This window comes from Quercus robur, chromosome 8 (assembly GCF_932294415.1).
Source record: "Quercus robur chromosome 8, dhQueRobu3.1, whole genome shotgun sequence".
NCBI lineage: Eukaryota > Viridiplantae > Streptophyta > Magnoliopsida > Fagales > Fagaceae > Quercus > Quercus robur.
This window is the reverse complement of record NC_065541.1, coordinates 66,023,712-66,049,541: the sequence shown is the minus strand read 5'-3', so window position 1 is coordinate 66,049,541 and position 25,830 is coordinate 66,023,712. Positions and strand designations below refer to the sequence as shown.

General features: G+C 33.3%; 2 protein-coding genes across 3 annotated transcripts; one reads left to right on the top strand and one right to left on the bottom strand.

Moving 5' to 3' along the window:
* Positions 1–1,125: 1,125 nt before the first annotated feature.
* Positions 1,126–3,985, bottom strand: LOC126697775 (40S ribosomal protein S4-1). The gene is made up of 5 exons (XM_050394875.1): positions 3,836–3,985; positions 3,008–3,085; positions 2,707–2,887; positions 2,165–2,262; positions 1,126–1,718 (listed from the first exon to the last, which is right to left on the bottom strand). Exons 1-5 carry the CDS (start codon positions 3,836–3,838, stop codon positions 1,284–1,286), a joined length of 795 nt encoding a protein of 264 aa, XP_050250832.1. The 5' UTR covers positions 3,839–3,985; the 3' UTR covers positions 1,126–1,283.
* Positions 3,986–9,792: 5,807 nt separating this feature from the next.
* Positions 9,793–16,090, top strand: LOC126697774 (uncharacterized). 2 transcript variants are annotated; one of them, XM_050394874.1, is made up of 12 exons: positions 9,793–10,069; positions 10,698–10,785; positions 11,094–11,387; positions 11,711–11,869; positions 12,448–12,588; positions 12,725–12,781; positions 13,171–13,309; positions 13,800–13,904; positions 14,043–14,233; positions 15,410–15,448; positions 15,541–15,667; positions 15,775–16,090. In XM_050394874.1, the coding sequence occupies exons 1-12, from the start codon at positions 9,963–9,965 to the stop codon at positions 15,795–15,797; spliced, it is 1,470 nt and encodes a 489-aa protein (XP_050250831.1). In that variant the 5' UTR covers positions 9,793–9,962; the 3' UTR covers positions 15,798–16,090. The 2 variants fall into 2 exon arrangements, with proteins under 2 accessions (XP_050250831.1, XP_050250830.1); XM_050394873.1 differs by having other exon boundaries at positions 15,541–16,090.
* Positions 16,091–25,830: the final 9,740 nt, after the last annotated feature.

Genomic DNA, 25,830 nt, shown 5'->3' with positions numbered 1-25,830 from the left:
ATACAAAATATCATCACATAAAGATTTAATGCTCCAATGGGGATCAACATCTGCATTACAAATTGGCTCAATAACATTCCAAGCATCACCCTCTAGAATGATATTCTCATAACCTTCACTAGCAGCAAGCATCATGGCACTCCAAGCTGCTCTAGCTTCCCCCACCAATGAATTATTGGAAAGAAACTGGTCAGACCATGCTTTCAAGGTATTACCCATAGAATCTCTACTAACCACTGCAATTGTGGTTTTTTCTTCCTTAAATGCAGCATCAAAGTCCATTTTAATCCAATTGGAAGGAGGTGGCGACCAAGATACATCTTTTTTTGGCCTTACGGACTACACCTTCCAAGCTTGCTTGTGTTCTTGAAAAACCCGTAGATCTGTCTAGCAAGCTCTGTTGGATTACTATTAATCCCTTCCACTGTTGCTTTATTTCTTGCCCACCATAATTGATCACAAGATATTGCTGCATATAGCTGAAACTCCCTGGCCATTTCATCATCTAGACCAAGTTTAGAGCTTGGATAAAGAATAGCTTTGATCCAGTCCACAATCGAAACATTTGCTAAATTGTGGATAACGAGAGGCCGAGGAGCCATAAGCCAAATCTGGGCAGCCCACTCACAATGCAGAAAAAGATGCTCCAATGTTTCAGGGGCATTATTACATAAAGGGCAATCCAAAAAAGGGCAAAGCGGTTATTAAATTGATTAAGATACTGTGGGTTTCACACCCTACTCATATATAATTAATACTGATGTATAACCTGATTGAGTTTTAGGACACCTTAATTTCTTTTGATTTTTTAGGTGTAACTTTCAAAAACTACTACGTGATTAATGAACCTATAAGAAAACAAACGGATAGAAAATTCTTATAAAACGTACTTTCAGGAGCTAAAATTATCATCTGCTATCACTTTCTCACTACTCAAGCATTTAAGAACTCATCAAAACTTTCAACTATGAACCTGCCCATAGCTACCGTGCATGTCAGCCAAGTCAAAATTATGGTTTCAATATACCACAGAAAGCATTTGTTGCAATAGAAACTTGCCAAGATATTTGCCAGAAACACCAAGAAATTCATCCAGGTAAAGAAAAAAAAAATAGACAATCAACATTAGTTAGTCCAGCAAAATTTAATTCAAAATAACAAAAGTTTAAGATCGGCTGTTCAACTTTAAAGTATGGAAAACATGACAAAAATTGGAACCAAAATCCAGGATCAAACTACAAAATAACACTTTTAAACTTCATGACAACTTTTACCACAATATCTTATGATGTGGACGCTGTTTGGGCTCCAAGCCTCTTCCTGGCCTCTTCAATGATGGTTAGCTTAATACCCTTACCCTTGGGAAGGGATACCCATGGTTTTGTCCCCTTGCCAATATTGAACACATTGCCCAAACGAGTTGCGAATTCATGCCCAGTGGCATCCTGAATATGGACAGTCTCAAAAGTCCCCTTATGCTTCTCCCTGTTCTTGATGACTCCAACTCGTCCTCTGTTCCTTCCACCTGTCACCATGACTACATTCCCAACATCGAACTTGATGAACTCAGTGATCTTTTGGCTCTCCAGGTCCAGCTTGATTGTGTCGTTGGCCTTGATTAAAGGGTCTGGGTAGCGGATGGTTCGTCCATCAAAGGTGTTCAGGTATGGGATACCTTTTTGCCCAAACTGCACAGAGCGAACTTTGCATAGCTTAAACTGCAAAAGCACACTGAAAATGTCAGAATGGCACGGTTAAAGGATTTATGACCAAAAAATTAGGAATCATTAATCATTCCACATAGCCACAAGTCACTATAAAATTGTTTACCATGTGTTTACAAACCTTACAAGTTACAAGCACAAAAACACTACAAAAGCAAAATAAAAGCAAGGGTTCAGAGGTTAAAATACAAAATAATTCCCTACAATTTGGCACCACAACTGAGAATATGATTCGGTTTCTACTAACTGGCATACACAATAATATGATATTTCTTCACATAAAAGCATTCGATGCATGGCACTTCCATACGCTGACAACTCCTTAAAATAAATCATTCTTAATTAGAATAGACTAAATTTACTCACTCTAATGACATAAATCATATCATTCCTATAGAAAGATAGCAGAAAATATACTTGAGAGGATTGAACAGAATTACCTTCGCCTCTTCATCCCTGATTGAGTGGAGACGGAATCGACCCTTGGTGTCATAAAGGAGACGGAAATTTTCATTCGTTTTGGGGATTGATACAACATCTGTCAGAAAAAAGTAAATACCAAACTAATAAGAACAATGGAATATATATTAGGACTAATATTACTCAACTACTAAAATGGAAGGAAGTGAACCTTACTGCCTCAAAACATTGAATTTTGTAATTCTGGTAAAAGAGAATCGCTAATTGCCATGAACTATTTTTTCATATCGCAGTAGCAACAGTTTATATGTGTGAGGTTATCCATTATATCCATTCACATCATATCATTCAGCTTAGCATTTCCTTTTAACGTCTATTAATTGGTAACTTTGCCTAAGTGTGCCTTGCAAAACTTGCAAGGACCTTTTTTTATCGATAAATTCAATATCCAACTTTTTGTGTGAACTTACATGAAAATAATACGCATAATAAGAATATAAGCACACAAACACAAATCAGAAAATTAGAACAATAATTCACGTAAGAACAGTTCATGCCATACCCATGAAACCTGCAGGATAGGTTTTATCTGTCCTGACCTTCCCATCAACCAGTACATGGCGTTGCATCAAAATGGAAATGACCTCACGGTATGTGAGAGCATACTTCAACCTGTTTCGCAAGATAAGGATCAATGGCAGGCACTCCCTTGATTTGTGAGGTCCAGAAGAAGGCTTGGGAGCCTACACAGAAAATAATAATAACAACAATAACAAATAAATAAAAATTCATGATACATATAAACAGAAGAACAATGCAAAGTAGCATTACAGAAGGAAAACAAGCACTCAAATTTGACTTACAAATGCACCACCAAGTTTGTCAAGCATCCAATGCTTTGGGGCATTGAGCCTCTTCAAATGCTTCTTCAATCCTCTAGCCTGTTATAGCCATAAGCGTGAAGTTCAGAAAACCAAAAATCCAACTTAAATACAAAAAACTTAAATTATAATTCTAACCCATGAAAAGATTATGAAAAAAAAAAAAAAAAAAAAAAAAACAGCATGTAAATTCAGATGGGTAATGACCTAATTCCCTCTCTTCATGGCCGTACTTTTTCTAAAGGAAGAAAAAAAAAAAAAAAAAACTAGCCATTTTATACATGCTTAGTTTGAAAATTTCTCATCCAAACAAAGAATTAACAAAATGTTTGTCGGTTGATTCATAAATGAGTACACAATGGAATCTAGGACTGCTGCATAAACGTTAAACCAAACACGTAATTGGGTCTCTTTGAATCCTAAGGGACCTACAAAATGAGTTTTTTGTAGCCTTTTTAAACATGAGTTTTTTGCATATCTATATTGAATCTTGCATCATTCACATACATTATGTAATGGCTCCAACTTTTTTACTTTTATTTTAATTATTTTTTTCCTATTTCCCACATTCAAATGGTAGAGAAATATGCATTAGGCAGTACAAAATGTTGAATCACGCAATTCAAATTCAATGGGGAAACCTAACAAGCCCTAAGAGAAACGAAACCGAATAAACATGTTTATACTTTACAATCTAAATACGAACTTCAAAACCATATGTTTGAAACTAAATCTGTGTTTAAATAAAAATAAAAAAACATTATGAATCTGAGAGAGAACATGAAAAGAGTAAAGAAGTGGGAAACGAACCATTTTGGTGTTGTGAGCTAGAGATCTCTGGGGAAGTGGCTCAGCCTCGCTCAAGCGCTCTTAGAAGTGAGATCCTCTTGTTCTGAGAGAGACACACAGAGAGACTTCAAAACCCTAATATCGTATTGGAACATGGGCTGGGCGGTAAAGATTTAAGAGATCTCTTATGGGCCATAACTGCCAACAAGAGCGCAAATTCATTAGCTTTTTTGGATGTGAATGGGCCCCCATTAGTTTCGGCCGGGAAAGTATAGGAGATAAATCAAGAAAAGACAAGTTTCTCAAAAAAAAAAAAGACAAAAACTCTAAAATACAGTTCAGAATATAAGAAAATATGTTCTCAATACCATTTTATTTTACAACAATGTGATTTTTTTTTTTTTTTTTTTTTTTTTTTTTTTTTTTGAGAATGAACAATGTGAAACTTTGTTGTTTTGGTGAGGAAGACTTTGTCTCACGTTTGGAAAACAAAATGGAAGGGGGTGCTATACTTCTTGTTTTTGTTAATATCTCTTGTGGAAGCAGGAAATTAACCCAAGCTTAATTGCTTGCTAATGATCACAATTAATTTATATTAAGGGTTCATACAATCCTGCTTCAAAAAAAAAAAAAAAAAGGGTTCATACAATCCGCAATGGGGAATTTGAATAAGAACTAAATAACTCTCAATTTTGTGAAATTGTGTCAAGGAATTTATTTATATAATTTGACTATTACATTGCTCATTGTCTATTCCACTCCTCTATTTTTTCTCTTCTGACTTTTTGTAAAATCGTTCAAAAATCTTCTCTTCGTTTGTCTGTCTTTTTTCTTTTATACTCTCCCTTCTTTTTCTTCTTTATCCTTATCCCTTGCTTGGTTTTCTTCATTTTCTTCTCCGGTATGTACCATAATAGGTGTTGTCTTGGTATATTTGGGTAGCCTTATGTCCCATTAGGCTCTTCTTTTCCAGAGATTATGATGAACAAAGATTTTTGGAGCCTTTTGTTTTATTTGGATAAGTTATCTATTGCATTAAATGCAATCGTGTTAGGTTAGTGGTGGAGTCAAGATTTCAATTCAGGAGAGACAAGATTAGAAGTCAATATTAAAAAAAACAGAAAAAAATCTATATTAACAAAAAAGAAAGCAATAGCAACTATAAGTGTCATACAAAAACTAATTAAACGTAAACTATAGTTACACATTTAAGTTAATACTATAAAATAAATTGCGGAAATAAATTAATTTGAAAATATTAAAAGTATAGCAATTTAATTGCAAAGTTGTATACACGTCTCACTATCTTTTCTTTATTGTTTTTGAAACTATAGGTAAAATTCAACTTTCTATTTATTTTTCAAAATAATTAAAAATTTTGTTCATAACATAAACCCAAAATTTAAAATTGAAATGTCAAGAAATTGAGGACAAATAAAAATTTGTGTAAAATATAGGACTATCAATTGAAATGTCATAAGAAAGACACTAAAATGCATGATTATTATTATTATTTTTCTAAGCTTAAGTGCATGGTAATTAAAAGCTAACAGCTAACAAGTCAAATCTCTTGGTGTGTGTTATTGTGCCTATGGCTCTGTTTGGGAGTTCATAAGGGAATTGAATGGAATAGAATGGAATGATCATAAGGGAATGGAAATGAATGGAATGGAATGTATTTAAGTAAGAGAAAAGGATGAGAAAAAATGGAATGGAATGGAATTAAGTAACCTTTATTGGATATTTTAAAATAAATGAATGGAAAAGAATGAAAATGAATGAAATGTAAGTAATTTTGTTTGGGAGCATAATGGAGGGAATGAAATGGAATTATTTTATGACAATATTACTATTAGACCCCTATTTTAAAATAAAGAATTGAATATATAAGAGTATTTTGGGAGTTTTAGTAAAAAAATCATTAAATCTAATTTCATTCCCTCTCATTCCTCCTAATTTCGGGGGGAATGAAAATTTGAGGTTTTAAAGGAATAGAGAGGAATGAGTGTTCCCTCCTACCCATTCCATTTCCTCCCACTTAAACTCCCAAATAAAGGAATGGACTTTTCATTCCCTTCATTAAAACTCCCAAACAAGGGAATGGAAAAATTTTCTAAAATGATTCTTTTTATTCCTTTCCATTCCCTCCTCCCAAATGAGCCCAGGGAAACTCTTCCCTTTATTCTTGCTTGTGTCAGGAAGCTTTTTCCTTGTTTTTTTGTTTTTTGTTTTCCCCTTACACAGTGTCATTGACTTATTGGGCATTAGGTAAGCTTGTCATTTTTCCTTTATTTTAGCAGGGCGAGGAAGCTTTTTTCCTAATTTGTGTTTAATTTATGCATCAAGGAGGGTAAAACGTTTTTTAAAAATTCCTAATAGTAGTACATATGGAATATTTTAGGAGGAGTCAAGAAGGGCACTTGCCCCCCTGGCTCCACCCTTGTGTTAGGTTGGTTGTTGTGGATTTATCAAGAAAATCTAGAAGACATCCTCAAATATTTTGTGCATATCTCGGCAGGATGCTTTGGCAGCTTAGAACACAAACTACAATTGGTGTGGGCAGTATATTCAATAGGCTTTTACCTTGGTCATTTCTAGTGGTTTGCTCATGCTTGAATCAAGGGTGATGAACCTTGTTAGGTTGGATTCCAAGGTTCAAGGTCTTTAGGATGTATTTGATGACTTCTTATTTTACCTTTGGTCAGTACTCTGGGGTATGTGCCTTTGTAAGGAGGCTTCATAACTCAAAGAGACACGTTCTGTGCTTGTTTTATTTGAAGGCCCAATGTTTATTTGGGTATTATGTACCATCTCCCTACATCTCTAATTCAAGAATTTAAAACATGGATGCATGGATTAACTGTTATACGTTCCTATTAATATTTGGTTTAATGTTGGACTAAATTTTGTGTGGATTTAATTTTTTAAGTTTAACTTTTGTGTGGGTCTAATATATAGTGCGCATCTGGGTATTAAACCCAATGTTTCTTGGAAAATCAATAAGTTGGATGATGCGGATTAGGATGATGTGTGATGTGTCAGACCTGAAAAAGAATTGACAAAAGTCAGAGGAGACCAGGATGATCGGCAACAAATCCTCTGATGATGAAGTTAGTTTCTTTCTTCAGGAAATCTGGAATTTCAAGATTCTAGGAATATTGTCTAGAATGAACTTACCCTTCTTCACAGGAGTAGAAGTGTTTATATAGGTCGCTGTAAGCAGTTACTCATCTCATAACTCCCCTTATTATTAAGGAGTCCGTAGGATTTGGAGTCAACTCCTGTAACTGCCGTGGAAGTTATGTTTCTTTGATAATCGTTTCCATTACTGTCGTTGGAAACGATTCATCATAAAGAAACCTAATTCCCTTTTTAAGTGTAGAGCTCGTCCGTCCAAACGTTTCTAAGGATGGACAAGCTTTTTAAGGGACTCATCTATCTATGCGCTTCTAAGGACGAACGAGGTCAATAAGGACACCTAGGACGACCACTACATGCGCTTGGTTCGCCCTAGTTGGTCTTTCATTGGACGAGTCATATGGACGAGCTCAGGAGTTGGTGCTTTTTGTAACACCATCAGTACCCATAGTTTTCAAGAATTTATTTGCATCGTGTTTATTAAAGAAATAGATTTTGTTACCTCCCATTAATTTTTGTTGTAGGCATTTTGTCCATTGGTCACTATTAAATCCAATAAAGAATGCAATAATTATTATGTTATAATAATTTGATAGTTACAATAATAGAGGAGAGGGATTTTAAACCCTTGTTCTCATTGTAAAGGAAAATAAGTAGGCGTAAATGCACTTTTAGTCCTTACATTTTGCATTTTTTCTATTTTGGTCCCTACATTTTGTTTTTATCATTTTTAATCCCTAAACCAATTAACGCGTAACATTTAGGCCCTTTTCGTCACCCAACTAACGGCAAAAGCTGACGTGGCTGATGGTGGAATAAAAAAAATAATATAATCACACACATTAATTAATTAAATTATAAACAAACATTAAAATTAAAAAAAAAAATCATTAGTTTTTGGGAAGAACATGACTGTTCACATTCTTCATGTTCTTCCCTAAACATGTTTGATTGCCCATAAATTTAAAATATCGAAGATTTAAAATAACACATCGATGCCCTTGAGTCCTCTCTCCAATCATCAACATTTTCCCCAGAAAATCAAGATTTTCTTTCAAACTAAACACTAAAATTCGTCACATTAAACAAGCAAACATAAATACCAACCCAACCAACAAACTTAAACACAAACCCATAAATTTTCTTTCCACCCGAACCCAAACCTAGAAATTTTATCTCTACCCAAACACAGAAAAATCCAGCCACCAACCCCACTGATCAAACCCAGCCAATAAACATAAACACAAACCCAACCAACAAACTTAAACACAAACTTAGAAATTTTCTTTCCACCCGAACCCAAACCCAAACCCATAAATTTTCTTTCTACCCAAACACAGAAAAATCCAACCACCACCTCCACTGATCAAACCCACCACCACAACACTTATCAAACAATCAAGAGAGAGAGAGAGAGAGAGAGAGAGAGAGAGAGAGAGAGTTGGGTTTAGATAAAGAAAAAGTCAGAGATTAAGAGAAAAACAACCCACCACCACCGATTGAACTCGAACCCATCAAACTTGCTAGAAGAGTCATCTGATCCCCAGACGGTTGCCTCACTTCGACTCGGTCTTGGCTCGCACCCAACAAAGCCGTGGTCAAGCCTAGGAGTCAAGCTACGGTGTTGACTCGAGAATGGTCTTGTCATGGAGAAGCTCAAGGTTGTCATCACCCTTGTCGAGAGAGTGAGATTGGGAGGTAGAGATAGAGGTTTGGAGAGATTTGATGGGGACTATGGAATAGCTCAGAGAGAGGGGAAGAGAATTATTATTATTATTATTATTTGATAAGTGGAGAAGAGAAATTGGTTTATAAGGATTTGTTTGGTTTTAGTTAGGAATTGTAATTGGAAATGGAATTGGAAGAAAGAGATGGTCTGAACATGTTTCCAACCAAAGATTGGGGAAAAAACTTGTTTTTCCAAATATTCTAATGAGAAAGAAAATTTTCCAAATATTTTGTTTTATAACTTTGTTCAAGAAACTTTTTAGATCTAAATTTTTGTGATTTTTGGTTTTTAGTTCTGCTTTTTTATTTAGTTAAAATTAATAAATTAAGTTTTTAAATTTATATATTGATGTGGCATTTTTTAATACCAAAATAAATTTATTATTATTATTTTAATGTTTTTAAATAATTTTTAATTTTCTCTGTCAGCCACCTCAGCTTTTCCCATTAGTTGGGTGACGGGAAGGACATAAATGTTACGCGTTAATTGGTTTAAGGACTAAAAATGGTAAAAATAAAATGTAAGGATCAAAATGGAAAAAGTGCAAAATATAGGGACTAAAAATGCATTTACGCCAAATAAGTAATGTTACTAGTTACAAAGTTTTTGCAATTTAAGAAATTATTTTTCTTATAAAAATAATCTTTGTGTTGTTTATATATTTGTTTTTCTTTCCCTTATCCCTTGTTCTTCCCCAATTCATGATGGCATTTTGGCTCGTTGATGTAATGCTCAAGAGAAGTACTACGTTAAAAATATTTAAATAACAAATCATAGGTGGTTAGTTGTTATTGGTTCAAATTTAAATTTACCACTGAGATTACTTTTTTGTCACAATAATAAAAGTTATTAATAACTTGTTACTTAATATTTATTGTGAAAATATTATAAAAATATTATAGACATAACATTTTTTACTGCTCAATGGAGGGGCATGACAAGTTTAGAGTGAGTGATTTGCTTGAGAGAGGAAGACGTATTGAAGGTGATGTGGTGATGTAATGCTCAAAATAAGTGCTACGTTTTTATTTTCATAAAAAGAAGAAGAGGCAGATGGCATTCTTTGATACGGTCAATGCCGTCAACGTTTTGAATATTTAAAAAAGAAAAAGAAAAAGCTCGTTATTCACAATTTCCCTGGTGACGCACACGGATTATTTTGCTTTCCCCATCCAACAACACGCAGAATCAGAGTCTCATTCTCACACGCACCTCTTTTCTTTCTTTGTTCTTCCTTCACGAGCGAGAGCTAACACTTGAACACACAGTAACGCAGAGAGTATGAAGAGGGCAATTCATTTTGTTCTGCTACTGTTTTTATCTCTGTTGCTTTATTCTTATGCTGAAGAAGCTTTCGATGTGCGCCAACACGTCTCTACCGTCACCAGGTCCCTCTCTCTCTCTCTCTCTCTCTCTCTCTAGATCACGCATTAATCGTTAAGATATGAAATTAGAAATTAATTTTATCGTTTTAGGTTTTTAACTCTTTTGTTTCGCTTTGTTACTGAAATTTTAATCTTATTATGCGCTTAATTGCTGATTCGGTTGTAGCATTTTGAGAGATTTAGTGGTACTTAATAAACAGATCCATTGATCTTACTACCCTGTTTGGCTGCCGAGAAAGTGGAGGAAAAAAATTAGAATGTTAGAATGATTGTGTTTTTTTTTTTTTTTCCTATTGTTGTGGCATATGAGAGAATTAAAAAACAAGAAAAGAAAACCCTCACATTTTGATGTAATATGAATCAATAAGTCTAAAGACATTAAAATTTTCATATCTGGCAAGTTGTTAGTGATAGATAAGAAAGTGATCAGTGGTGAGCCAAATGAGAATCAGTAAAAATAATAGGAAAAAAAAAAAAAAGCTTCATTTGATGATTCGATGTAATATGAATTGCTTTTACATGTGTAGTAATGCGGTAACATGGTAGTGTCGTGCAAAAGAGTGGTAGAGCATATGATTGAGTTTCTGGTGTTGTTTAATTAATGGCTATGTTTCTTGATGTTTCTGTGCAGATACGGTGCTGTGAAAGGAATTGCTGATAATTCCATTATAGCTTCCAATATTCCCGACGGGTGTACTCCTATCCACATAAATCTTGTGGTAATTTTACTTAACAGTTTTAGATTGAGAATTTGAATATAGTAGTGTTCTTGGGGTAACTCCACTATAGAGTTCTTGAAATACTATCTATCTATTTTGAAATGAGGGGATTGGATTATTTTGTGTCATTAATATTTAATCAAACACTGACTATTGGCATTTTGATATCTATTCAAATTATTGATGACCTTGAAAAATTCAATTCACTCATTTCAAAATGGATTGATAGGATTTTGGAAAGGGGCAATATCGAAGTTAATTTATGTTTTTGTAAACTAAAAAACACCTAATGCAGCTTTTATTGTCAGGCAAGGCATGGAACTCGCTCTCCCACTAAGAAACGGATAAAAGAGTTGGACAATTTGGAAGCTCGTCTGGAAGTACTTCTAAGAGATGCAGAAGAACGGAAATTGTCTTTACAAAAAGTTCCTTCCTGGATACAAGGATGGAAATCTCCTTGGAAAGGAAAGCTGAAGGGTGGAGAACTAATTAGCAAGGGAGAGGAAGAATTGTATGATCTTGGAATCAGGATTAGAGAAAAATTCCCAGATCTCTTTAATGAGGAGTACCACCCCGATGTTTATACAATAAGGGCAACTCAGGTGAGCTGTGTTTTAAGTTTTCTTTCGTTCAATCATGTAAAAAATTCCTTCTATTGAAATGTTTACTCAAGGTTTTGCTATGAGAGACTATGTGAGAAATTGGCAGCAAGTAATAATCTGCTGGTTTATTATCATTTCTCATTTTGGAGTTTTGCTTATGGTGCTTTTGGGTCTCTCACTGAATAACCATAAATTTCTTTTTTGGGTTGAGGTGCCAAACTGGTCAAGGTTGATTGCATCATTTTGGCTGTGATGGTCTAGGATTCTTCTCTTTTCTGGTTAGGCCCCATGAACTTATATATCTTTGTCTTCTAATGAGATAGATTCCTCGGGCATCAGCTAGTGCGGTGGCATTTGGAATGGGGCTTTTTATCGGGACAGGAAGTCTTGGACCAGGACGTCACCGAGCTTTTGCTGTTACTGGTGAAAGCCGTGCAAGTGATTTATTGCTAAGGTTTTATGAATCTTGTGAAAACTACAAGGTATTTATGATATGTAGAGAAATGCCTATGATTGATTATGTTGGTTAGATATTCATGCTGGATAAGGCCATCATATTTTTCTGAACTAAAAAACACATTAGCTCCTGTTATACTAGGAGTATTCACCCATTTTAGGCTATAGAAGAATACAAAAGGTCGCACTTGTTTGCGTTACTTTTTGTAATTTACAATGGACTCTTCTTTTTGGTGATAAAATGTTTTCCTTCACTGCCTTTATCTGCATCTGAATTTTGCCTTTCTCTTGTCTTTTAGGCTCCCTTAAATGATGTTTCTTGAACCTATATTGATAGACTTGTTCCCATCTTAAAAAAAAAAAAAAAAAAAGAAGAAGAAGAAGAAGAAGAAAGGATTGGCACCTAAAGTTATCTTATTTGGCAGTTTCAGGGTTCTTCTTTACAAAGGTTTCCCACGTTATAAAAAAAGAAAGTGTTCTATATGTATGGGTGCATGAGTTGTATTTACCTATCACTAATCCCCCTAAAAGAGAAGGCTAGTTCATAGATTTTTGGGTGGTGTAGCTACATTGCAGTCACGTTAATTTACATACACTGATGCAGGATTTCAGGAAAAAGCAGGAGCCTGCTGTTGGTAAGCTTAAGGAGCCTATTCTTGATGAAATTACCTCTTCCTTAGTGAGTCGTTACATGCTGAATTTTATGAGGCAAGATACTTCTTCTCTCTGGTTTTTATGCAAACAGGTAAGCACTTTTTTCCTTTCCATTTTTTGACTGACCAAATTCTGGTTATTGCATGTGTCTAGAATAAATTATGGTTGATGTTCAATTGAGATTCACCTCCTTTTGCAATTATCGTGCTGGTTTTCCAATTTGGCAGGAAGCATCTTTGTTGGACATAACTGATCAAGCTTGTAGTCTTTTCACCCCTTCTGAGGTACGTGAGATATATATTTATATAATCTGATGTGATTAAATATTTCATTCTTGTTTTGCCTGATTGTTTTTCTTGGTAAGTCATGTGCAACTTCTAGTTTTCTTCTCTATGAGATTTTTTTTTTTTAATCTGCAATGTCACCTGCTATTGTTAATAAATTGTTGCTAATTAAGGCTATTGATGTCTTTGTTATTTGGCTGAAAAATAACAGAGTTTGTATACGTTTGATTTGACACTGGAAGAAAATGAATATATGTTCTTCCCCCTTTATAATTGAGATATTTTTTGTAAAATTTGGTATCTTTTTTAAAGTAATATAAATTAGGAAATCATTCTTGTATCTTTTTTTTATAGGCTTTCTAATATGCAAAATTTATAATTGTGTTTAGATTTCTTTGTTGGAGTGGACAGACGACCTGGAGCTGTTTATATTGAAGGGTTATGGTAATTCATTGAACTATAAAATGGGAGTGCCATTACTTCAAGATGTTTTACAAGCCATGGAACAAGCTATCAAGGCTCAAGAAGGTAATGTAGATTTTCTGGTTTTCTCTCTAGTGTATTGCATCAGATTGTCTTTCTCTGTCTTCAAATTCAATGATAGGAGATTTTTTACTTTTATTATTTTTATTCAGCCAGTGGTGGCTCAAAGTGGGGAAGTTTAGTTAAGCAGGGTAGGCCTGGCACGGCTACTTGATAACGTCATCTTACGGGCATATGTCAATAACTGTTAGATTGGCCCTTAGTCTTGCACTCCTTTTTGATGATATTAATCCTTATCACTAATAGTCTGTTATTACCTATCAAAAAAAGAAAAGTAGAAACATGTGTAATATATGTCAAGACTCAAGACCCAAATCCACCTTGCATCTATATTTGGACATTGTTCATTTATTAGGGAAGATTTTGTAAATCTACTTCCAAGCTTTTTTGAGAAAAAAAAAGGAGCCTCATCTTCATTCTAAAGCTATCATAATTCCCTCTGGCAGTAATTCTTTTGCCACTTCTGTCTTTGTAGAAAAACATGCTCCTGGAAGTTATGAAAAGGCACGACTTCGGTTTGCACATGCGGAAACTGTTGTTCCCTTCTCATGTCTTCTTGGACTTTTTCGTGAAGGATCTGGTGAGTGCTTAACATTCTAATTTTCTCTAATGATGTGTTTGTGTGTGATCTGGAAGCAGTTTTCAAGCATAATTGTTTCTGGTTCCTGGGTTCTGCTATGGGCTGTCTTATTAGTAGGTTCTATCTTTATAATTACAGGATTTCAACAAATACAAGAAGAAAAATCCTTGGAACCACCTCCAAAGCCACCCCAACAGAGAAATTGGAGGGGTAGCGTTGTGGCTCCTTTTGCTGGGAATAACATGCTGGTTCTGTACAGCTGTCAAGCTAACTCTTCAAGCCAGTACTTTGTGCAAGTACTGCACAATGAAGATCCCATTCCATTGCCAGTGAGCATTTCCCACTCCCTCCTATTTTTATCTATGACTACTAATATATTTGGGATTTTAGATCCACCTTTTAAATTTAACACAGAGGACTTTGGTAAAATATGAATTGCAGAGTAAATATTAGTGAGTGTATTGACTATTCTGTCATCATTCCGATTGTCAAAGTTTTGGATATCCACTATTTTAAGCTGTAGTTCATCTGTCTCTGATGCTGGATAGATGCATTATTGAGCTCTGATACCAATTTTGATGTAGGTTTTTTAGGAATTCAACACTAAATTATGGTTCTAGATGAGATTTTGAAGGGTTCTTGATTAGGGTTAGATGTTAAGGGTTTGGGTAGGGTATAAAAATATTGGATCTTGAATGAGTTTAATGGCTGTTTGGTGTTAAAACATTGGATAGAACAAGAAGAGTTCTTCTACGGGCATAACAGAATCTCGTAGCATTTTTACAACAAGCTGAGGTGTCAGCTTCATAGGTCAAAATAAAATAAAATAAAATAAAGAAAGATTATACCTGAACCCACCACAACTCAAATCAAGGTGTTGTGAAAATGTTGTGAGATTAGACTTTCTCGAACAAGAAACAAAGCAAGATAAACCCTAGGAACAATAAAATGGAATTTTATTAAAATCAATCTCACTAATTTTCCCTTGAATTCATAAAGACTCTTTTGTAGGCTACTACCAATATTTTACTCTTAAAAGGACTAGGACTGCTAATAACCTTTTCTCAGAAAAAATAGGATTCCTAATAACAAGGAAAAGTAATTAATAACTTATAGACCAAATAGAAAAAGGACTCAAAACATAAAGTAAGACTGATGGACCTCAGTACAGCTCATTCCAAAATATCTAAAAATTTCCAAAATACCCCTATTTTAGCAAAACTTTATTAAAAATTTAAAACTAAACCAACAACTTTTTAACTAATTAACTTAAAGAAACTTAATACTAAGCGTAATAAATAAAGATGCCCAGAACACCCTAAGAAAGATGGCACATAGACCCCACATTGAAATCAGACCGTAATTCTTGAATCTTTTGGTATCTTGTGTTTCCTTCCTTGTACTCTTTACTGTTGCATCAGGCTAAATGGTTACAAGTCCTTTTCCTTGTGTGCAATATGTCTTTCTGGTGTTTGCTCATTAACATTTTGTTGTTTGTTGAATAGGGTTGTGACAGTGATTTCTGTCCATTTGAACTTTTTAAGGTACTAATATAATCCCAATCTTAATACTCAAAGAAATCATCACTTGCCATATTCTGATTATAGAATTTATTTTATTATTTGCCTCCCTTCAGGAAAACATAGTTTATCCTCATCTAAAGTCCAATTATAATCAAGTCTGCATGGTAAAGCGGGAAGCACCAGAGCAGAAACCTTCTAAGTTATCACAGCTTTTCCAGCTCTTCTCGTTGGGGAATGATGGTAAACAGACTCACAAAGATGAATTATAGTTACTTCTTCAAGAAAGGAAGGAAATATTCTTATTTTCTTTTTCCTTGTTGGCATTGCCTTCATAACATGATTTTCAGCGACAGCCGGCTCTTCCTTCTAGCTGAGTTCAATTTTGGATGGCTTCCATTGCTAAAACAGAAAATGCTGTGTCATGACTTGATTTTGCTAGTTTGAACCATATTCCTGATCCAGAAGTTTTTAGTCAGGAGTATTGGAGGTGGGGAGAGTCATGTTGTATACTGCAAACACAACATCACTGATTTGTGTCCAGTGTTCGCTTGAAATAGTACTTGGGGTAGTAGGCGTCATTTTGTAGTTATTGCTTCAAGTATTTGTTCTCCATGGAGAAAGAATACATATGTTCAGTTAATTTTATTGGCCTCTTCAATTTATAATAGAGATAACTTCAGATGGTTTTTAGTGGCCAAATATGCAGAAAAAAGTGGGTCAGTGTAAATTATGATGGCAAATTGTATGTTGTAGTCTTGCAGAGCAATCACTTCTTAAATAGGTGGATCTTAGATTTTTACTTACAGCATAGATATCCCAACACCAACAAGGGTTCATCTCATACAATTATCTCTGTCACGATATAAGCTCTAAATGATCGAGTTATATTTTTGCCATGTAATATTCATTTAGCCTGGATGGGCTGATGCATACTTCTGAACTACCTTTTCCGTAATGCCATACAAATCTCACTCTCAACACATGTATATGCCATATACCTACAACTGGTATGCAAGTCGAATTTACAGACAGTCATCATATAGGGGATTCAGGGCTTCATGAATTGGTATGGTGGAGGAATCATCTTTCTTCTTTGACAACCTGCGTAGGGTTGAATTTAAAGTTAAAAGTTGTAGAAAGCCCACTTAAACAATGCAAAGAGAAATCTTGAGCAAAATCTATTGCTCAAGTCAAGCAGGAATTAACTTGGTTTATTAGAAATGGAAAATGCATCAAGTAAATTAAGTTCAGAAGTAGGATTTTTAATATTGGGTCATTTATCTTCTGAGTCAGTGATAGATTGTTCAAGTAGTTCCTTACTTATCACTAGCCTAACTTGTGTAAATGGATAAAGTCGATTTGATTATCTGGGTTGTGGGAAATGGAAATATCTTTCGAGTTTATTAAAAACCTTATTTTCCACAAATTGTGTTCTGGTGCTCTATTAGCTGAGAAAGAAACTCCCCATGTGCAAGTAACAAGAGAGTTCAGAAGATGTAGTCAATTGTTGTACTGCACACCTACCATCGAAGCCTGTCGAGCTCGCCACTCTTGAACTAGTACGCAGCATCAACACATGAGATAAGTGAGAGAAGTCATCATATGAATCTCTCTACCAAACAAAACAAAGATAGTATGAAGCTAATGTTTTGTTCTGCATACTAAAGCACTTCTTTGATGGCCAAGGAAGTACCTCTATGTTAAAAATTTCCCTTAATTTCCTTCTCATGCAACAGGTGTAGCAGCATCAACCACAGAAGAGGGAGTATGACATTAGATAATTGATTGATCTTTCACGAGCTGTACTTCAAAATTGATTTACAATTTATGTTGACAACTAGCATGTTAGTTATGATGATCCCATCACAATGTTTTAGAGCATTTCCAGCAGATTAGACAAATTTTTGTACCATTTGGAGAATGAACAGTGACTTTTACTTTTTAACTACCATTTTTTTCAAATACACTTTCTAACAGATTCTCTATCTCATTTAAATATTATTTCTTCATTCATTATTTATTCTTTTTTTAACAACTACACATCTTCTAACCTTTTTTTATTCAATATCTGATTATTATAATAGAAAAAAAAAATATTTGAAGAATGAACAGTAGCCCATCATTTATGGTGTCATTCTTTATTATAGAGATTTTTATGCATTTAGCTACACCATTGGAGATGTTCTTACAAGCTTATATATTTTTCCCTTTAATATCAGGTTAGCTATCCACGAAAATGTTCCACAAGGGTAGACCTAGGTCTTGAAGCCTGTAACAAAATAAGAATACCTAATTGGTGATCATAAATATTTCTTAAGAATCTGATGTGCTAAAATCCTAACCCAAATGATAAGATCAAACGGTAATAAGTTTGATTGAATTTTCTAAGCAGTCAATGATATATGCAGACATGACCTCGCATGTATATATATTAGTTAGAACTTTTTTTTTTTTTTTTTTTTTTTTGAGGAACTTAGATCCTAACTTTTATCTTGGACCCCCATAATAACATGCCTACTATAAGTAGGGAAAAAGGGGTTTAGTGTACTAACTTAAACAAGGTTCGCTGCAACAATCGAAAAGATCAGTTTGCCATTAACTATGATCTTCTGGCTTTAACCCAATGTCCCTATGGCTAGAATTTACATTGGATATGTACCTGTGGCAGAATTTCATGAAGCTTGTTAATTTGGCTAAGGGTGCGTTTGTATAAGCTGTTGGGAAACTGTATTTTGAGTTTAAAATGAGTTTTTGTAAAAAAGCTATGAGGAGCTATAGTTGCAAAACAAAATTTTGAGTTTTAAAAACACTCTTTTAATCTCCCAAAATGTCTAACCAAACAAATCCTAAGACTTAAAAGAGACTACCATATCAAGTCTCACTACTACTCACTCATATTTTTTGCTTACCCTAATATCACATAAGTTGGTTCATTGGCAAGAAGTTTTGAGATCTTCTTACAAGTAGCACATTTACAACATTTTCCATTACATCAATAAGGTGTTCACTAGGTGTGCATTTGCGTACTGCGGCCAGCGTTTGTGTTTGTGTTTTGGCTGGTCTCATGGCATTGTTCATGGACCAGCCAAGTTGCACAAAATGCATGAATAGTGTTTTGGTTGTTTAAAAAATATTTTTCTACAGTGTTTTTAGTTATAAGTTTTTAGTTTTCAACAAATAAGCAGTATCTCAACAAACCCTAGATATTTATGGGACTTTATTTGTTCATGATTGCTACAATTAAATGTTTAATTTGTCTTTCTCCTTATGGAGTGCTTCATGAAATTCCAAGTCAGGATACATATGAGACAATGACTTCTCCAATATAGAGGGGAAAATGAGTTTTTACCCTTATTTTTAAAAAAATCTAGCACAATGTTCCTATTTTGAAACTATTAAGCACTGTGTCCTTGTTTTTGAAACTTGATTTTAATAAAATCGAGTTCTATATAAAACTCGATATCCTCAAAATCGAGTTATATGTAAATTTTTAATTGAAACTCGACTTTAGCAAAGTCGAGTTTCACTTAAATTTTTTTTTTAATTTTATAATTAAGTGGCAAAATATGCATATAACTTGACATTGTTAATGTTGAGTTCCACTTGTAACTTGATTTTTTTTTTTTTTTAAATCGAGTTTCAAAATAGGAATACAGTACTTAATAGTTTCAAAACAAAGATATTGTGCTAGATTATTACAAAATAAGGGCAAAAGCCCATTTTTCCCCTCCAATACATCCGCATCTTTCTTTATCCTATCAGTTTTGAGTATAACATTTTGGGCCTCCATATCATTTTCTTCGCGAGGATGTATTTATTTCCTTTAATCCTCTTCAACTACGTGCTATCCTTCGTTTAAATTCTGTGTTCATTGTTACAAGTTACAACACTAATTGATTAGCTACTGATTAATTCACGTAGAATGGATCAAATGCTTGATAAAAGACATGGCCCACATTTCAATTCCAAATTTTCCTGGACCCAGCATAGAGCCTCTTCTCTCTATTTTTTTTTTTTTAATATAAATTTACTAAAAACTATATATTTTGATAAACACTATACAAATATAATACTATAAATAAGCAATTTTTAAACCTATCAAATCTTTTGATAAAATACATCTAACAGAGCTTCGGTCCCAACTCCCAAATACTAATGAAAATCTAAGCTTTGGTTCATTTGTTTACATCTTAGAAAATGTTATTTACACAAAAAAAAATTTAAAAATATTTTTCATACTAGTTGAACCAGCAAATTTTTTTTAATTTTTATCTAAATTCATCACTAATATCACTTTTTTTACCTACTATTAATAATCTAGCACATCAATAAACAAATAATTTGACAAATTTTTTGTATGGTATTACTTTCTCTATCTTAAATCTTAATGCGTAAGGTTTCAAAACCGTCCTCTCCAAGGTCTTCCAGGGATCTAGGCTCACCTTTTCCAAAAGAAAAGGTGAAAAGTTCCAAGAAATCTATGCCCGCTACTTGCCAAACAAAAGTAAGAACCAAAAGAAATAATAAAAAGAAAAAGAGTAAAATCACATTCACACCGATATTAATTTGACAAATGTTCCTCATTTCATATCATCTTGACTATAATATTCATGGAATTAAGTAGCAGTATAGTACCTTTCTTCTTCCTTCTCTCTTATTTATTTATTTATTTTTATTTTAAAAATTTTTATTTATAATTTAAATTTTATTTTGGTACAATTAAGCGGGGTCCTGTTTTCTATAATACGGCTCACTTGATAATAGTAACAATTATAACTAAAAAGATAACTGATGCCTCTATCACATTGGTTTATAAATTATTTTTTAAAAATTATTATAGAAAAAAATAAATAATATTTTTAATAAATTTTTACATTTCTCATTAAAATAGTATTAAATTTTTTTTTTTTTAAAAAATAGTTCATTAATAAGAGCATTTGCATTAGTTTATGTAAATTTTTTTGTCTATTTTAACATAAGAACTTACTTATTCTATTTTATATACTCACTTTTTAAAATACGCCGCATAAAATTATCCATATTACACTACATTTAATTAAAATATAAATTTTCTTGATTTTTTTAATTGTTTATTTTTTTTCATATACAACAACCACCATTCACCATTCACTCTCTTCTTTTAACCTCGAGATACATAAAGAAAAAAAAAAAACTAAATACAAAATAAATAGTTTCATTATAAATTTAAAGAGTTAATGTAGCAAACTTGTAAACATACATAATTATATACAAATTTGTGGGGCCCAATGGTCTATGGGCCCGGCTCGCTCGCTTATGGGGAGTCCACAGGTCACCAAACTAAAGGAGGCCAGGGCCCAAGCCCAAAAATAGTGAGCCCGGTGTGGTTCAAAGGTACGTCCGAGGACCACTCAGTCCTCGGAAAGCCCAGAACCCCATTGACAAGAATGAGATACAGGCAGACTTGAAAGATCAGAAAATATCTCACGGAAATAGTATTTAAATATCCTTCATTGACATGACATCTCCCCAGACAGAGCCGGATTTTTAGGCTTTATGGACCATCTCCCACAATTCAGGGATTAGACTGATGGGACAGATATCTGCCCTGGAAAGATCGACCCTACACGTGGACGAAGGACGACGAACGTAGGCTAGTATAAAAGAAAATGTTATGTGACCAAGAAAGGGACTCCCAGGGAGCTCCTGAAAAAGAACTTGATGAAAGAGAATGTCTGAAGAATATACGCCGGACATCACCTAAAAAACCCGCCGACGGGCAATCGGGGACAACACCACCGCTCCTCGGACAGTATCCGAGGAGCCAGATCCTCCTCAATGCAAGATCGAAGGGCCTGAATATCCAGCCCAAAGCTTTATCTCATGTTGGTTCATCTAAAGTCCGGCCCAAAAATGCCATCCTGTGATCCAACGCTGGCTTTTTAACCCCACTCTCTACAAATATTATTGTGAGGGACTTTCCGTGTACGAGCCCAACATCGTCGCTGGGCTGTTACAGATTTTGTGTCCTTACAAAATTAATGTGTAAATCATTTTTAGGTAAAACTGTGTAAATTTTACATATTTTTCTATTATACACTGATATACATGCTTTAAATGTCCTAAGGCATCGGGCCCATCAAAAGGACAAAATAAAGTATTTTTGTGGAAAATTTACTTGTTTCTACTTTCTTCTTTCTATCAAAAACTATGAGGGCGTTTGGATTCAACTTAATCCTACGTCTACGTTTTGCAACACGTTTTCAGTCCTTTTTTTTTTTTTTTCTGCGCATGAACAGTGATTTTACTGTTCAGAGACATTTTTTACTGTTCACAAAATGTTCCGTCACTGTTTATCACTGTAGCAGCACTGTTCATATATTAAAAAATATTAAAAATGGGTCCCATGACATTATTTACACATTTAAAAATTATTTTGCTACAGTGTTTTCAATTTTCAGTTTTCAGTTTTCAGTTTCAGCAACAATAAGTTCAATCCAAACGGACCCTATGAAATCTGTATTTTTTTTAGAAAGTTTACTTCATTTTTAACCCTTTTTAAATTCAAAAAATTTATATTTTATTTTTACAAAATATAAAATGTGTTATTCCATTTTTCTACCGTTACATTTGGTTCAGTTCACATGAACTTTTTAACCTATCATTAAAACTCATATTTTTATTTTATTTTTATGTAAAACTCATTTATATATAATTTTTTTTAATGTCATGCAGAAAAAATGTCAAATTATTATTCTTAATTTTTTGAGAAAATTTAAAATCGAATCCTGACCAAATTTTATGGATGAAAAATATGTTTTAACGTAAGGACTTAATAATTTTCAGTGTGATTAATTCATTACCTACATGCGAAACAAGCGGACACTTTCCTTTTTAATAATTTTTTTTTTTTGGATAGTTATTAATTACTTTTTCTTTTTTGGCTTTGCTTTGGAAGAACAAAGAATGTTAAAATTTAGCATCATATGGAATAATTCAGAGAAAGTGGAGCACTGTTTTTTGATGTGTTAATAGTTGTGTACTGTTAAGTAATGGTTAATTTTACTCAAAAAAAAAGAGTAATGATTAATGAATTTAACTACAGTACTTATGTTTCTCTCAACTTCTATTTATAATATTTTAAAAAAATCTTTTTTTATAATTTTTTTATAAGAATCTTTTATTATAATTGATGTACCTATCAAATTACCTTTATTGTTATGTTTTGTAAATATTTTGTAATAAAATTTTTGATCGGCCTAGCTAAAGCAACATTTAATAATAATAATAAAAAAACTAAATTTATTGAAAATTTCCTCACATCAGCCTCAATATTTTGTCCCAAAAAGTTAACAATGAACAATGTTCTCAATATATCTATTGAGCACCGGTCACTCAAGAGTCAATACACCTAATAAAAATCTTATTTTATTCAAACCTTGGGAAGGATGGGTTAAAAAATATATTTGAGAAGAAAGAAAATAGTAATAAAATAGAATAAGTACTAAGGTAGATGTAATTTTTTGTATATAGTAGATTAGCTAAACTAACAAAAATTAGTTTTTTATATTAAATTTGGCTAAAAATTCACTAAGGTTGATGTGAATGCTCTTATGCTATTACTCACATGATTAGGATTGTAATAACCAGAGTTGGGACTCAACCCAAAATAAATGGACTTGGGCTCAAAAAGCCAAAAATAATGAATTTGTAGAGAGTGGGTTGCAAAAATCGAGCTTAAACGAGTTGGATGACCAATTGATTGGGTTGCAATGACAAGAACAAAAAGGCAAAGTGGTTCTATTGAAGAAAATCATCTTCGGTTCAGTCCGAGGAGATCCATTCTTATATATTTCACACAAGTTTGATTACAGGTTTTGGTTCTTGATTGTTACAGTGTTTCTTACTTGATTTCTTGATCCCCTTTCCATGGTGGGTTTTCCTTATTATATAGTCCCCCTTAAACGATCTTGGTCTTCCATTTGTTGGTCATCCAAGTCTCTACTTAAGTGTCTGTTCCATCGGACGCCCCTTCAGGCTCCTTTGTGCTTTAGGACGACCAATATAGCACTGTTTAGGGGTCTTCTCCACATTAATGCAGCAAAAAAGTTAGTTGTAGAGCTTTAAATGCGGTGGTAACAGCTTTCTTAGATATTTTAGGATTTCCTTCTGTACTTTGTTTTTGCAATGCTTACCCGTGCCTGTAGAACTTCCGGGAACGTCCCTCTGGACGGCAGACCACCTATTCGGACCTCGGCCTTATGTATCCAAGGTTACATTTGTCCTCGGCCTACCCCTCTTGTGCCATTATGACCAAAACTGACCTCGTCATCCACTAACACAGATTCCCTTGATAGTGTTTACTCCTTGGGCGATCTCTAGTCCTCGGCTTGGGCCTTAGGCCCAATACATGCATAAACAATGGGTTCCAAGGCCCAATGCCCCTACAAGGACCAATGTTGCAATCGTGATTTTAGTTAAGAGGGGAGCAAGATTGAAAGTAAAATTAATCCAACATTATTAATTCAACAGTGAATTTTTTTTGAGAAGAATTCATTAGTGATTTTGACAAATGTTCCTCATTTCATGCCTTCTTGACTATATTTTTTATGGAAATAAGTAGGAGTATAGAACCCTTCTCTTCTTTTTGGATTTTGGACGTTTATCAAAACTTTTCTAATTTGTTACCAACTTTTTTAATATAGTCATTCAACAAGTATAAGTGCTTGTAGGGTATGGAGGGTAAGGATTAGAGTTCGAATCTCCAGGAAGAAGTTTCATATACATATACACGATTATGATAGAGTAGAATTTCTATATTGTATAAAAAATATATCTTATTAATCATAAAATGGGTTTTTTTAATAGGGAAAATCATTGAATAGTTTATTCATTTATCGGTAAAGTTCCACTTCATAGACATTTACATATAATTCTCTTATAATTAAATAAATCATTTAAAATAATTGTGTCAGATTGAATATTAATTTGTGTGTGCATAGATTAGTCAAGTTATTATTGAATCTTAATATATTTGTCATTCCTAAAAGGTGAATTTTTTTATTTATACTTTTGTCCCCCACAAAACTTGATTACGTTTCATCAATTGTATGAGTAATAAAAAATCTAAGGTTACAAATTATTACACAACTTCATTGTCATAATTGTGATGTTATAGAGTTTTTTTTAGAAGATGATGTAGCAAAGTGTGAGTGGTGAAGAAAAAAATAGTGAGTTCATGAATTAATTATGTTTACTTTAGTTTAAATCACCCCTTTTATGTTTTAACTACATTTTTTTTTTAAGTTATATTTAATTGATTCGATCATCTGCCCCTCTCTTTCCTCATGCCCGGCCCAGAAGACTGGCCCCAATGGGTCAACTACTCCCTTGCTAGGTAGAGTAGTACCAGTGACAAACTTATTTCTTAGAATTTTCTTCCCATGACTTAGAAAGCTGATCTTTTTTTTTTCTAATTACCATGTTCCATTCACACCGAGGGGCTGGAATTTTGAAATGTTTAGGTTAAAAAAAATTGGGTTTAGCTTTTTCAGTACTTTTTTAATTGGATATATCCTTTTGATTTAAATATACAATGACAAGTGGTAGTGAGTTTTAATCCACATCTTTTATTTAGTTAGTGGGTGATGTGGTAGTCTTTCATTAAAACAAAATGAATTTTCCTTTTAAAAAGTACTAAAAGCAAGCCAAACCCAAAAAAATTCACCCTTTTACTCACCAAATCTGTTACTTGGTTGATGTGCTAATACTAGTGTTATGTACTTATGGTATGCTATTGCCTCACATGATTAGGACTATTGCCTCACATGATTAGTTAAAAAAAACAAGATTAAAAGATAAGACTGAAAGTAAAATTAATCTAAAACTATTAATTTAATATTAATAACAAAATAAAAAGCTAATGTTATTTTCACACACAAATTAATAGACACTTCAACTTTAATTTATTTGTTCATATCTAGTTTAATTTTACTCAATTGTTTTCCATGTAAATAGTTAATGATAATCAAATTGAGAAATTAATTTAAATGCATAAAGTTAAAATTGTAGTTTATATTTTTACAAAATAATATAAAAGTGTAATGAAGAATATAACAAAATAACTACAAAGTTGTATATGTGTCTCACAATCTTGAATATTTTTTAAAAATTATGTACAATTCGAGTATTCAACTTTTCTTCCTCTATTCCTTTAAGTAGTTAAAATTTGAGATTATAGCAAAATTTGGAAGTTTGAAACTATGCAAATGTAAAAAGATGGAAGAGAAAGAAAAAAAAAAAAAATCAGTGGATACTTTAAGGTTTCTTCTAGCAAGTAGGCTAGAGACTTAGGCCATGTTTGGTTTAATAATTTTCATCACTCAATTTCCGTTACTCATCACTCATTACTCATCACTCATCAC